The sequence below is a fragment of the Mirounga angustirostris genome, unplaced genomic scaffold, assembly GCF_029215605.1.
Source record: "Mirounga angustirostris isolate CCGP_5_RB_7025 unplaced genomic scaffold, mMirAng1.0.hap1 SCAF_13, whole genome shotgun sequence".
Taxonomy (NCBI): domain Eukaryota; kingdom Metazoa; phylum Chordata; class Mammalia; order Carnivora; family Phocidae; genus Mirounga; species Mirounga angustirostris.
The window spans coordinates 57270785-57284771 of record NW_026991721.1 but is presented as its reverse complement, the minus strand read 5'-3'; the positions used below and the strand labels follow the sequence as shown (position 1 = coordinate 57284771).

The 13987-nt window shown below is 41.2% G+C and overlaps 1 protein-coding gene across 9 annotated transcripts in view; it reads left to right on the top strand.

Annotated features, from left to right (window-relative positions):
* The window catches only part of NUP98 (nucleoporin 98 and 96 precursor), a 120627-nt gene extending 106751 nt beyond the window's left edge, over window positions 1-13876 (top strand). For all 9 annotated transcript variants that reach the window (XM_064577001.1, XM_064576999.1, XM_045894309.3 and 6 more), the window contains 5 exons: window positions 20-241; window positions 3438-3679; window positions 7867-8021; window positions 12263-12374; window positions 12504-13876. In XM_064577001.1, coding sequence (XP_064433071.1) covers window positions 20-241; window positions 3438-3679; window positions 7867-8021; window positions 12263-12374; window positions 12504-12721 — 949 coding nt within the window. In that variant the 3' untranslated portion in view covers window positions 12722-13876. The remainder of the gene's footprint in view (window positions 1-19; window positions 242-3437; window positions 3680-7866; window positions 8022-12262; window positions 12375-12503) is intronic.
* Window positions 13877-13987: the final 111 nt, after the last annotated feature.

Genomic DNA, 13987 nt, shown 5'->3' with positions numbered 1-13987 from the left:
AGCACTTTTTCCTTTGCAGACATTATGATCTCAACCAGCTGCTGGAGCCTCGAAGCATAACAGCCGATCCTTTGGACTATCGCCTAAGCTGGCACTTGTGGGAGGTGCTGCGGGCTCTTAACTATACCCATCTCTCAGAACAGTGTGAGGGTGTGCTACAGACCAGTTATGCTGGCCAACTGGAAAGTGAGGGGCTCTGGGAGTGGGCCATCTTTGTCCTCTTGCACATTGACAACTCAAGGTGAGTAAGAAGCTATCAACCCACTATACATTTAGTGCTACAGGGCAGTGCCAATGACATCAGTCTCCTAGGGTTTAATTGAGTAAGTAAGCATCTAGAATGTATTTTTGGTCCAGCCTTGTGATAAACCTTAGGACAGTTCAACTCGCAGCTATCTCTTTATTCATGTGAACAAGTTGGAAGTGAGACTGCCTTAAGTGCCAAATTATGCTATTTATTATAAGACCTCTCAGTAGTCTAAGAAGTGAGAAGCGATCTCTGCAGTGATCAGGGAATACCCTAGACAGGAACAGGAAATAATTAACAGGAAAGGGAAGGGTATGTCCACATGGGGCTACCCCATTAACTTAGCATTAATTAACATTAACAGATTCACTGTTAATTAGCATTAACAACATTAACAGATTCACTTGAATGTTGCATGGTTAGGAATTACGCAGAAACAATGTTTGCTGAGCTGCCTCAGTGGATCTGTGGAGGGAGTGATGTAATGAGTTGGCAAGGAGGACCCCTGCTTTTTCTGTCTGCTGGCTTTCTCCCTCTCTGGCTTTCCCTTGCCATCCACCCACACCTACCCCTCAAGTTTGATAGTATTGTATTTACCAGTATATCCTTGCTTAGATGCCTAATGTTTTCGCTCTCTATCCTAAAAGAGCCTTTTCTCCATGGTGTGAATGAGATAAAGTTGGAGACTTCCTTTTTTGTTAATGGTAGTAGCATGGCATTACACTAATAACAAAAACATTTGTATAGTACTTTGTCGTATAGTATTTTTACATATATTTATACTGTTGTAAATACTTTACAACTCAATTGTAATTGATCAACTCAATGCTCATAATGAACCTATAAGCGCTCTTACAATCTCTGTTTTATAGATGCGCAGCCTAAGACACAGAGAGATTAAGTAATTTTTGCTCAAGGTCACATGGCTAGTAAATGGCAGTCTTCCAACTCAAGACACCCAGAGTCTGTGCTCTTAATCATTATGCTGCACTCTCTGTCATGTTACATAGTGTGGAAAGAAGTTGAGTTTTGTAGTCAGACCTCCCTTAATTCTAGATCCATCATGTACTCACTTTGACCTGGAGTAAAGCTTACTCACTTTGATTTTTGGTTAAAGATACTTTCTTTTTATCAGTAAAATCATAATATTAATGCCTACCTAGTCAAAGGTGGTTGTGGGATTAAAGGAGGAAAAGTAGGAGTGCCTGGCTGGCTCAGTTGGTGGAGTATGTGACTCTTGATCTTGGGGTCGTGAGTTCGAGCCCCACATTGGGCAGAGATTACTTAATAAAAAATTTTTAAGGGGCTCCTGGGTGGCTCAGTAAGTTAAGCATCCGACTCTTGGTTTCAGCTCAGGTCATGATCTCAGGATCGTGAGATCAAGCCCCATGTGGGTCTCTGTGCTTAGCACAGTCTGCTTGAGATTCTCTACCTTTTCCCTCCCACTTTGCGCCTCTCGCAGCTCTCTCTTTCTCTCTCTCTCTAAAATCAATGAAATCTTAAAAAAAAAAAAATTTTTTTTTAAAGGGAGTAAAAGTATAAAGCATCTAGCACAGCCTTCCGTTTAAGGAATTTCTCCTCTTCTCCCTTACCAGGAAGCAAAATGACTTTATACTTCCCTTTGAGTTTATTTAAATTCATGGGGAATTTCACATGGTAAAAGGCTGGCTATAAGATAACTGATGGTTTAAGAGTAGGCTCTAGGGAAGCCTATTTTCTGATAAAGGATTTTTTTAAATGAATTTTTCAATTTATTTTGTTTTTTTATGTATGTATGTATGTATGTTATCTCTACACTCAACATGGGGTTCAAACTCAGGACCCTGCTCTTCTGACTGACCCAGCCAGGTGCCACCTGATAAAGAATTTTAGAAATGAAGCAGTTGAGATTGGGGGTCCGTGGAAAGCCTTGAGAAGATCCTTGAAAAGGTGTTCAGAAAAGATTCTAAGACGAGGAAACTAGTTTTGATTTGATATTTAAATCTGGTCCTTTGGGGAGCGCCTGGGTGGCTCAGTCAGTTAAGCGTCTGCCTTTAGCTCAGGTCATGATCCCAGGGTCGTTGGAACATGATCCGAGGGTCGTGGGATCGAGCCTGCTCAGCAGGGAGCCTGCTCCTCCCTCTCCCTCTCCCAATCTCCGTGTTTGTGTTCTCTTGCTCTCCCTCAAAAAAATAATTATGGTCCTTTGTGGCACCTGAGTGGCTGAGTCTGTTGAGCGTCCGACTCTTGATTTCGGCTCAGATCATGATCTCAGAGTAGTGGGGTCAAACCCCGCATTGGGCTCTGTGCTGCTTGAGATTCTCCCTCTCCCTCTGCCCATCCCCCCCCCCCAGCTCTCTCCCACTCTCTCGCCCTCTGAAATAAATAACATCTTTTATTTTTTTAAAAGATGTTATTTATTTATTTGAGAGAGAGAGAATGAGAGACAGCACGAGAGGGAAGAGGGTCAGAGGGAGAAGCAGACCCCCCGCTGAGCAGGGAGCCCGATGCGGGACTCGATCCCAGGACTCCAGGATCATGACCTGAGCCGAAGGCAGTCGCTTAACCAACTGAGCCACCCAGGCGTCCTAAATAACATCTTTTAAAAGAAAAATAAATAAATGGCTGGTCCTTTGGCCCAGGTAGGAAAGGACTCTCCTTAAGGGGCCTTGAGACCAAAAAGAGGGTAGCCTAAATCTAGAGGCAGAGAGAAAATGAATTAGGAAAGCTGATGGCTTTGAAGGGAAAAAAGCAAACAAGGACCTGGAAGAGACCTTACCTTTCAAAACTAATTCATTTACTTGTACTGACCATATGGGAGAAGAGGAAGGGAGAAGGTTGGAAATGAACTACAAAGAACTACTCTGTGGAGAATAGGATTCTCCTATCCTAGTCCTTGATCTCCAGTTACTAGGAATAAAATAAAAAAGAGGGAAAGCCTTTTCTTAGCACTGGACAATCTTCCCTAGAGTATTAGTTTTCACTGTTTTTTGATCATGAAACTATAATGTGCTTAGATACTTCTATTTTATTTAAAAAATAAATGGTGATATGGCTTTTTTTTTTTTTTTTAAGTGAAGTTTGAAGTGGTTTACTCATTGTTAAGACCTACAGTTTGAGAGACTATCTCAGGGGTCACTCTGCCCTGGCTGAGGCAGCCTTCTCCATCAGTGAGGATAGGATGTATTCAGCATTGTCTTTCTTCCTACAGCATGCGTGAGAAGGCGGTTCGAGAGCTGCTTACCCGGCACTGCCAGCTATTAGAGACCCCAGAATCTTGGGCTAAGGAGACTTTCCTGACCCAGAAGCTTTGTGTGCCTGCTGAGTGGATTAATGAGGCCAAAGCAGTTCGAGCACACATGGAATCTGACAAGCACTTGGAGGCCCTCTATTTATTTAAAGCTGGACACTGGAACCGCTGCCACAAATTCATCATCAAGCACTTAGCTTCTGGTGAGTGCTTCAGACTAGGGCCTGTGTCTCCTGGAATCACCCCAAATTCTTCCAACCCCAGAACCCCATGATTAGTCAGGCCAGAGATGATGTTCTGGAACTTTGCAGTCTTGAATCAGATTACACTTTGCAAAAGTTCTCTGTGCAGAATAAACTTGGGCAGGGGTTGACAGGTTGTTTACTTTACCATTTGCAAGGTTATGATTGATATACATGAATTATGTTGAACTCCTTGTGTGTTTAGGGAATTTTATCTACCAGAATGAAAAAGGAGACATTGTAACTGATACCATAGAAATACAAAGGATCATTAGAGACTACTATGAACAGTTATATACCAACAAATTGGGCAACCTAGAAGAATTGGATAAATTCCTAGAAACATAGCCTTCCAAGACTGAATCAGGAAGAAATAGAAAATCTGAACAGACCAATTAGTAGTAAAGCAGATTGAATCAGTAATCAAAAAACGCCCTACAAGTAAAAGTCCAGGACCAGATGGCTTCACTAATGAATTCTACCAAACATTCAAAGAATTAATACCAATCCTTCTCAAACTCTTCCAAAAAATAGAGGGGAGAACATTTCCAAACTTACTTTATAAGGCCAGCATTACCCTGATATCAAAACCAGACAAGGATACCATAAGAAAAGGAAAGTACAGACCAATATCACTGGTGAAGCTGATGGTTCACCAGGGATAGATGCAGAAATTCTCAGCAAATTATTAGCAAACCAAATTCAGCAATACATTAAAAGGATTATACACCATGATCAAATGAGATTTATAACAGGGATGGTTTAACATTTACAAATCAATCAGTGTGACACACCACATTAACAAAATGAAGGATAAAAATCATATGATCATCTCAATAGATGCAGAAAAAGCATTTGGTAAATTCAACATCCATTTGTAATAAAAACTAGTTGGTATAGAAGGAACATACCTCAATAATAAAGTCCATATATGACAAGCCCATAGCTAACATGCTCAATGGTGAAAAGCTTTTAGCTTTTCCTCTAAGATCAGGAAGAAGACAAGGAAGGGTTCCCACTGTTACCACTTCTGTTGCATTCCTATACACTAATAATGAATTATGAGAAAGAGGAATTAAGAAAACAATCCCAGGGACACCTGGGTGGCTCAGTCAGGTAAGCATCTGCCTTCAGCTCAGGTCATGGTCCCAGGGTCCTGGGATCAAGTCCTGCATTGGGCTCCTTCCTTAGCGGGGAGCCTACTTCTCCCTCTGCCTGCCACTCCCCCTACTTGTGTACTCACTCGCTCTCTCTCACAAATAAAATAAAATATTTAAAAGGAAAGCAATCCCATTTTCAATTGCATCAAAAAGAATAAAAGTACTTAGGAATAAATTTAACCAAGGAGGTCAAAGACCTGTATCCTGAAAACTATGGCACTGATCAAATAAAGACACAAAGAAATGGAAAGATACCCATGCTTGTGATCTGGAAGAATTAATGTTGCTAAAATGTCCTTACTACCTAAAACAGTCTACAGATTCACTGTAATTCCTGTCAAAATTCCAATGGCATTTTTCACAGAGTTAGAGCAAATAACTAAAATTTGTGTGGAACCACAAAAGACCTCCAGTAGCCAAAGTGATCTTGAGAAAGAAGAACAAAACTGGAGACATCACATTCTCTGATTTCAAACTCAATTACAAAGCATAATTAAAACAGTATGGTATAGGCCTGAAAACAGACACATAGATCATTGGAATAGAATAGAGAGACCTGAAATAAACCCACATATGTGGTCAATTAATTTATGACAGAGGAACCAAGAATATACAGTTTTTTCAATAAATGGTGTTGGGAAGACTGGACAGCCACATGCAAAAGAATTAAGCCGGACCACTATCTAATTCCATGTACAAAAATTAACTCAAAATGGGTAAAGGCTTAGGGCATCTGAGTAGCTCAGTGATTAAGCGTCTGCCTTCGGCGCAGGTCATGATCCCAGGGTCCTGGGATCAAGCCCCGCTTTGGGCTCCCTGCTCCACAGGAAGCCTGCTTCTCCCTCTCCCACTCCCCCTGCTTGTGTTCCCTCTCTCGCTGTGTCTCTCTCTTGTCAAATAAATAAAATCTTAAAAAAAAAAAATGGGTAAAGGCTTAAACTACAGGGCACCTGGGTGGCTCAGTCGGTTGAGTGTCTGCCTTTGGCTTAGGTCATGATTCCAGGGTCCTGAGATCAAGCCCTGCATTGGGCACCCTGCTCAGTGGGGAGCCTGCTTCTCCTTCTCCCTCTGCCTGCCGCTCCCCTTGCTTGTGCTCTCTCTGTCAAATAAATAAAATCTAAAAAAAAGACTTAAACTGTAAGACCCAAAAGCATAAAACTAGAAGAAAACATAGGCATAGGCAGTAAGCTCCTTGACACCCATCTTGGTGATGATTTTTTTTTTTTTGGATGGGACACCAAAATCCAAGGCAACAAAAGGAGAAATAAATGGGACTACATCAAACTTAAAGAAGTTTCTGCATAGCTTCAAAGGAAACCATCAACAAAATGAAAAGGCAACCTAGGAATGGGAGAAAGTGTAAATCATTTATCTGATAAAGGGTTAACCTCCAAAATATTTAAAGAACTCGTAAAAATAACAAAAAAAAATCTTTAAAAAATTAGAGGATCTGAGTGGACATTTTTCTTTTTTTTTTTTTTAAGATTTTATTTATTTATTTGACAGAGACACAGCGAGAGAGGGAACACAAGCAGGGGGAGTGGGAGAGGGAGAAGCAGGCTTCCCGTGGAGCAGGGAGCCCGATATGGGGCTCGATCCCAGGACCCTAGGATCATGACCTGAGCCGAAGGCAGACGCTCAACAACTAAGCCACCCAGGCGCCCCTGAGTGGACATTTTTCTAAAGAAAACATATACAGATGGCCAGCAGTTACAATGAAATGATGCTCTACATCACTAATCAGAAATTCAAATCAAAGCCATAATGAGATACCACCTCATCCCTGTTAGAATTGCTATTGTCATAAAGATAAGAAATAACAAGGTTCGTGAAGATGTGGAGAAAAGGGAGTCCTTGTGCACTGTTGGTGGGCATGTAAATTGGTGTGGCCAATATGGAAAACAACATGGAGGTTCCTCAAAAAATTGAAAGTAGAATTACCATATGATCTAGCCATTCCATAATTATCCAAATTATTCCATAATTATCCAAAGAAAACAAAAACACAACTCGAAAAGAAATATGCAGCCCCATGTTCATTGCAACATTATTTACAATAGCCAAGATAGGGAAATGAAATCAGTAGATGAATGGATAAGGGAAATGTGGTGTGTGTGCATGTGTGTATATATACATTGTATATATATACAATGGAATATTACTCAGCCATAAAGAAGAATGAAATCTTACCATTTGCAACAATATGCATGGACCTCAAGGCATTACACTAAGTGAAATAAGTCAGAGAAAGACAAATACTGTATGATCTCACTTGTATGTGGAATCTTTAAAAAAGAAAATGGCTTATAGATACAGAAAACAGATTGGTGGTTGGCACAATGAGTGAAGGGAGTCAAAAGGTACAAGCTTCCAGTTATGAAATATTTAAGTCATGAGGATGAAATATACGTTACACATATATACATGTGTATGTGTATGTATATACAAATATACATTAACCATACTAATAATGTATTGTAACAAAAGCATGCAACTCTTGTTCTCAGGTTGTGAGTTCAAGCCCCATGCTGGATATAGAGAATGCTTAAAAATAAAATCTTTAAAAAAACAGAAAGTTGCTAATAGAGTAAATCTTAAAAGTTCTCATCGCAAGAAAAAGAATTCTGTAACTCTCTGTGGTAACAGATACTAACTAGACATTGTGGTGATCATTTGCAATATAAACAAGTATTGAATCATTATTTTGTGTACCTGAAATTAACATAATATTATAGGTCAATTATGTCTCAAATTTTAAAAAGAGAAAACAGAAAAAAAAAACCCACCAGAAATCTCTGTTTGGGGAACTGAAGCAAGAAATTTTTCACATTTTCTTTGGAGAATTTCAAGATACCTACTTGTAATTCTCTAGTCTGACCCAACATTATTTCCCCTTCCTTCCTGTTTTAGATTTCTGCCATGTTCTCTCTGTACTTTTGAGAATCATATAGTTGTGTAGACAGAGTGTTTAATATTTTGTTTCTTCAGATGCCATCATTAATGAGAACTATGACTACCTGAAGGGGTTCTTGGAAGACCTGGCACCTCCAGAGCGCAGCAGCCTAATCCAGGACTGGGAAACATCTGGGCTTGTTTACTTGGACTATATTCGGATCATTGAGATGCTTCACCGGATACAGCAGGTACCTGAATTCCTTAAACTACTACTTGGTTTTCCTTTTCCCTGGCCCTTAAAGCCACAGAGACCTCAGAAGGTCTGAGCAACCACTTGAAAAACTCATTGGCAGAGAACTGTCAGTGCAGGAGGAACGTTTTGATGAGGCTAATTTGCTGTAGTCACTATGACAGCTATATCAAAACTTAAAAAAACTTTTGAGCTTATTACCAAGTAGTATGTACAGTAGACATTCCTGCGGCTTGTCCACTTATAGTCTCCTCCCCTTGTCCAGCCCTCCTTTGAGTGAAAGGCTCAGGGATGAGAGAGAGAGTAAGGTCAGAGATTTGGTGAGGGTAGTAATTGTTTCACACATCGTTTGGCATGGGGTTTTTTTGTTGTTGTTTTTTAAAGATTTTATTTATTTATTTGACAGAGAGAGACACAGCGAGAGAGGGAACACAAGCAGGGGGAGTGGGAGAGGGAGAAGCAGGCTCCCTGCAGAGCAGGGAGCCCGATGCGGGACTCGATTCCAGGACCCTGGGATCATGACCTGAGCCGAAGGCAGTCGCCTAACCGACTGAGCCACCCAGGCTTCCCATTTGGCATGTTTTAACATTCCAAGTATTACAGGTTTTTTTTTAATCTTCATCAAAATATATTGGGGTCAGTCTCAGTAGTCATAAGATAGGCCTCAATTGCTTATAGCACAAAGACCAGACGCTCAAACATAGAATTCAAGCCCACATAGAGGTTTTTACCTGTCACTCCTGCCTTCTAATAGTGTTAACCCGCATTCCAGTTGCCAACCTGCTCTGCTCTCATCACACTAAATTACTCATGGTGTTTCCAGCAAAGCTTGTTTTATTTCACTCTTTAGCACACACACACATCCTTTAAGATCTACATTGCTGTAAACTCTACTTTGTTCTCCTTTTCCCTAAGAAATGTTAATCGCACTTTCTTTTTTACTGTCAAAGCACTTGGTACATTTGTTTACTGACTCTTATTAATTACTTATCCACATCTGTCTTTAGGTTATCATGAGCTCCTTTTGGGGAGATCATCTTTAAAATTAAAGGCAATAGAGTATAGAGGGTAAGAATCAAGTTCTGTAGCCAAACGGTTAGGTTCAATTCATGGTTCCCTCCCTCACTAGCTATGTGACCTTAAGCAAATAAATTAGCCTCTCTTTGTCTCCTCTGAAAAGTGGGGGTGGGGGGGGCAGGTGGAGCACAGATTATCATAGATATCTGACAGTTGTCGTAACGATTAAAATATACTTAAAGTGTTTTAGCAGACTATATATATTAAGTGCTTAGTAATTGTTATCTGTTATCCTTATCAAAATCCCTACTAACACAGCGCTGGGCATATAATATGCATAATTTATTATTTGTTACACTTTTAGGATAAATTAATATTATTTGCTATACTTCTAAAAATTAAGAGCATCACCTCTATTATCACTGAAGAAAACTCTTTCCTAGTTGAATATTAATACATTTATATAACCTAGTTTTTGAGAACTTACTATGTCCCAAGCACTGGTGGATTTGGGGGATATAAAGGTAAGCAGCAGTATATGTTTTGCCCTTACCAAAGTAATAATTTTGGTGAGGAAGATATATATATGGGTAAGCCAGCAGTTACTGTAGAATGGAAAGTGTAGGGATTAAGCAAAGAATGTTTTGTAGCAGCACATAAACGGAGTACCTAACCCAGTCTGAGGGAGTCAATAAGACTTTCTAGAAGTGGCACCTAAGCTCCCTAAGGATGAAAAAGGAGGATGGGTGGGACAGAACATTTCAACAGAGGGAATAGCATGAGTATGAGTCTAGAGATCAGAGAGATGATAGTGCTTCCAGGGGACTTGGTTTTTGTTTTGTAAGATATTCAGTCATTCATTTTGTCCATTTTATTTATTTATTTATTTATTTATTTATTTATTTATTTATTTAAAGCGTGAATGAGTGGGGGAGGTGCAGAGGGAGAGAGACAGTCTCCAGCAGACTCCATGCCGACATGGGGCTCAGTCCCAAAACCCTGAGATCATGACCTAAACCTAAATCGGGAGTCAGCCACTCAATTGACTAAGCCACCCAGGCAACTGTCCAGGGAACTTTGAATAAGGTGGTTTGGAGTGGAGAGGGGAGCGTGTAGGTGTAGTAAAGCCACAGAATCTCTCACCTGGCTTGCTATAGTAGACACCATGCAGCAACCAGAGTTATTTTTCTAATACACAAGACGTATCATCTCACTCTCGTCTAAAACCTTCCAGTGGATTCTTATTTCACTTAGAATAAAGTGCTCCTTAGCAAGTCTTACAAAGCTCTGCATCAATAATTCTTACCTTTTTTTGCTATGGACCTCCTTGACAGTCTGGTGAAGCTCATGGATGGCTGTCTAATGTGTTTTAATGCATAAAATTTAAATTCATGGGATTACAAAGGAAACCAATATGTTAAAATACAGTTATCAAAATATTAAGAACTTAAGGTAATAAGTGGTTTATTTAACATCTTAAATTTAACAAGCCTAGCAGTGGATCTCCTAACTACTCTAATTTTGAAGTACTATATTTAAAAATCACTAACAACTGTAATGTAATATGAAAATAGCCGTGATGTCTGTTGATGACAAAGTCTCAGTTATTGCTTGACATCTACATTAGTAAGTAAATGCTAATGTTTAGTAAAAAGTTAGTAAAAATAAATGTTACGTTTCTCAGTCCAAGGTCACAGACTCCCAATACTGAGGACCTCCAGTTATGATCCTCTAGTCTATAAAACTTCTCCAGTTTTATCTTCTTCTCTTCTCCTCTTTTTTTTTTTTTTCTTCTCCTCTTTAAACTCTGCATTTTACCCACCTAAGTTTTCTTTGCATTTGCATCTTGTAGTTTTAGCTGTTCTCTTTGCCTAGAAAGCTTGCCCCTCTCCTTGTTGTTCAGGTCTCCACGAGGATATGACCCTCCCCAGGGAAGCCTTTTCTGATCTCCCAATCTGAAGTACCATCCAGTTTTTCTGCCATATCACCCTGCTTGAATGATCTGCATAGCTTGTGATTCTTCAAGGTTTATCTCTCACAGTTTATTTTTTATGAGTTTCTTGAGAGCAAAGACCTCATCGTATTTACCACCTTTAAAAGTCCAGTTAAAGACTTGATTCTTGTGGATAAAAGAATACTTGCAGAGGCTGGGGTGCCTTGGTGTCTCAGTCAATTAAGCATCTGTCTTTGGCTCAGGTCATGATCAGGCTCCCTACTCAGTGGGGAGCCTGCTTCTGCCCCTCCTGCTTCCCTTGCTTGTGCACCCCCCGCCCACTTCAAATAAATAAATAAATAAATCTTTAAAGAAAAATTCTTGCAGAGGCATTAAATGGTAGATTCTGCAAAGCCCCCCAAAAGTAGATTCAATGAGAGAGATGCTTCGTGGAAGGGTTGGGTGAGCATTTAGAGAAGGAGGAGATGATAGGACACTTAGCAAGTAGGGTGGTTTAATGTAAGAGTTTGAGAGGGGGGGCCAACCAAGAGTCATATGTGAGACAAACAGGAATAAGATGCTGCTGAAAATATTCAAAATGTAAGTAAAGAATAAAACAGGGTTCCTGGCTGACTCAGAAGAGCATGTGACTCGATCTTGGGGTTGTGAGTTCAAGCCTCATGGTGGGGGTAGAGATTACTTAAAAAAATAGACTTGGGCGCCTGGGTGGCTCAGTTGGTTAAGTGACTGCCTTCGGCTCAGGTCATGATCCTGGAGTCCCTGGATCGAGTCCCACATCTGGGTCCCTGCTCGGCGGGGAGCCTGCTTCTCCCTCTGACCCTCCCCCCTCTCATGTGCTCTCTCTCTCTCTCATTCTCTCTGTCTCAAATAAATAAATAAAATCTTAAAAAAAAAAAAGAAAAGAAAAAAATAGACTTAAAAAAAAAATACAGACTTGCTTTTTAGAAACCTCACTCTGGCTACCATGTGGTAGGGAAAAGGATGTAATGGGGATGACACTGAAGATAGTGGTCAAGCTCTTAAGATATGCTGGTCTCAAAGCTTGCCCAGTTCAAGGCTTTGTATACTGTGTTACTTGCCTCTTGTGGATTACTGCTGAGGTTGTGTTTTGTCCTCAGTGATTAGGCTGGAGAGTGGTGACATGACACTGCCTGCCAGCCTCCTGCGTTTTTTCCTGTTGTTTCAGAGTTTTGCATAGTCATTCTGTGGATGGAATTGGGGTGATGGGAGCTCTTCTTGACCTAATTGGTTTCTCTGCTCCTTTGTAGGTGGATTGCTCAGTTTATGAGCTGGAGCAGTTACATGCCAAAGTGATCTCACTGTGCAGTCGCATACAGCAGATGCAGTGTTACAATGCCAAGGATCTCCTGGCCCAGTCAGGTAAGCCTCCAGACTCTCCCTGCTTCCTGCCTGCTTGCTTCCTGTCTTTACAATTATTATACCTCTGCCCCGATGCCCACCCTTGCCACCCCGCATCCTTGATGCCCACTTCATTTTTTTTCTCTCCAGACATGGCCAAACGTGCAGCCAACCTGCTGCGGGTGGTATGGAGCCTTCAGCGTGCCCCTGAAACAACCTCCGACTCAACACCAGACCCTCAGCGAGTCCCTTTGGGCCTCTTGGCTCCCCACGTTGGCCAGCTCCCCATGCCTGAGGACTATGCCTTGGAGGAACTGCGCGGCCTCACACAGTCCTACCTGCGAGAATTGACTGTTGGGAGCCAGTGAACCCCAAGTTCTTCCCGCCACACTCACATGCTCATTCACACTCACCACACAGAGATCCCCTGCATTGAGTTGATTGGCACTGTTTGCCATTCTCTTGGTTGGCTATGGAATCCATCCTCTTTTCCTGCTGCCCCAAGCAGCATCCTCCATTTGTTCAGGGCTTTTCTTAATACTGAACAAAGACTAAGGGCTTTTAGAACCCAAAAAATGAGCCAAGTCTCTTTTTTACCATCTTTAAGACCATTCTTCTCCCCGCCCCCCCCCCTCGCCTTTCTAAAACATGGTCAATAAAATACCTTTCGCAGAATTCCCTCCAGAGAACCAGGGAATCCTTTCCCCCCCTCAGCTGTTCTGGATCTTGTGACCCTCTGTGCCAACCTGCTACCCTACTCCTACCTCAGCCCTTTTATACTAGGACAAATGTGTTGATCAAGGACTGTCCTTCCTTAACAGATAAACTATCCACAGAAGGAAGGAGAATTTGTCTCTTAAGTAGGTTTTTGAGTTAACACTGTTTAGAGTCAAAAGAGGGTTGGACTGAGTTAGGAAGCAGAACATAGTCATTTCTGACTCATATAGGGTAGAAGTGAGTGCCTGCCATGGAGGGATGAATCTTCAAGGCTTGTTTCTTCCTGCCTTGAATGTTCCATGAACATCAGACCTTTCCTACTATGTGCAGGAACTCTTGGTCACAGACTCCATGTCCCTGGGAAGCTCCAGAATTCAGTTTGGTCCCTGGTTTTCAGTCATCTTGCCAGGCTTCGTGTCTGGATTTGCCTGAAGAGTTTGGATAAAACATGGCAGGTTGGGTAGCCCTCCCTGTCCTTCCTATTCTAGCCCAAAGCATTTCCTACCCATTGTCTCCAGTCCCAGAACATAGAACCATTACTGAGGCAGGCAAGGAGCTGGACTTTACGGGCAAGAGGAGGGCCTTTGCTACACTGCTCTCAGCTGTGGGGAGTCCCAGGTAAAGGCCTGCGACAGCTGGTATTAGGGCTGTCATGGACAACATGGCCACCTCTGGGTCTTTATGCATGAAGATTATGTAAAGGTTTTTATTAAAAAGTATATATATATATAAATAAATGATCTAGATTATTTTCCTCTTTTTCTGAAGCTACTTTCTTAAAAAAATAAAATGTTTATAGCATTCCTGCTCTTGGCTTTCCCTTTGTGTTTTTTGAGCCTTCTTACTCCAAGGATCTTTACAGTGGCCTCAGTTGATTTGCAGTCTAAAGGGAGATGGGTCATGGGTTAAAGAAAGAA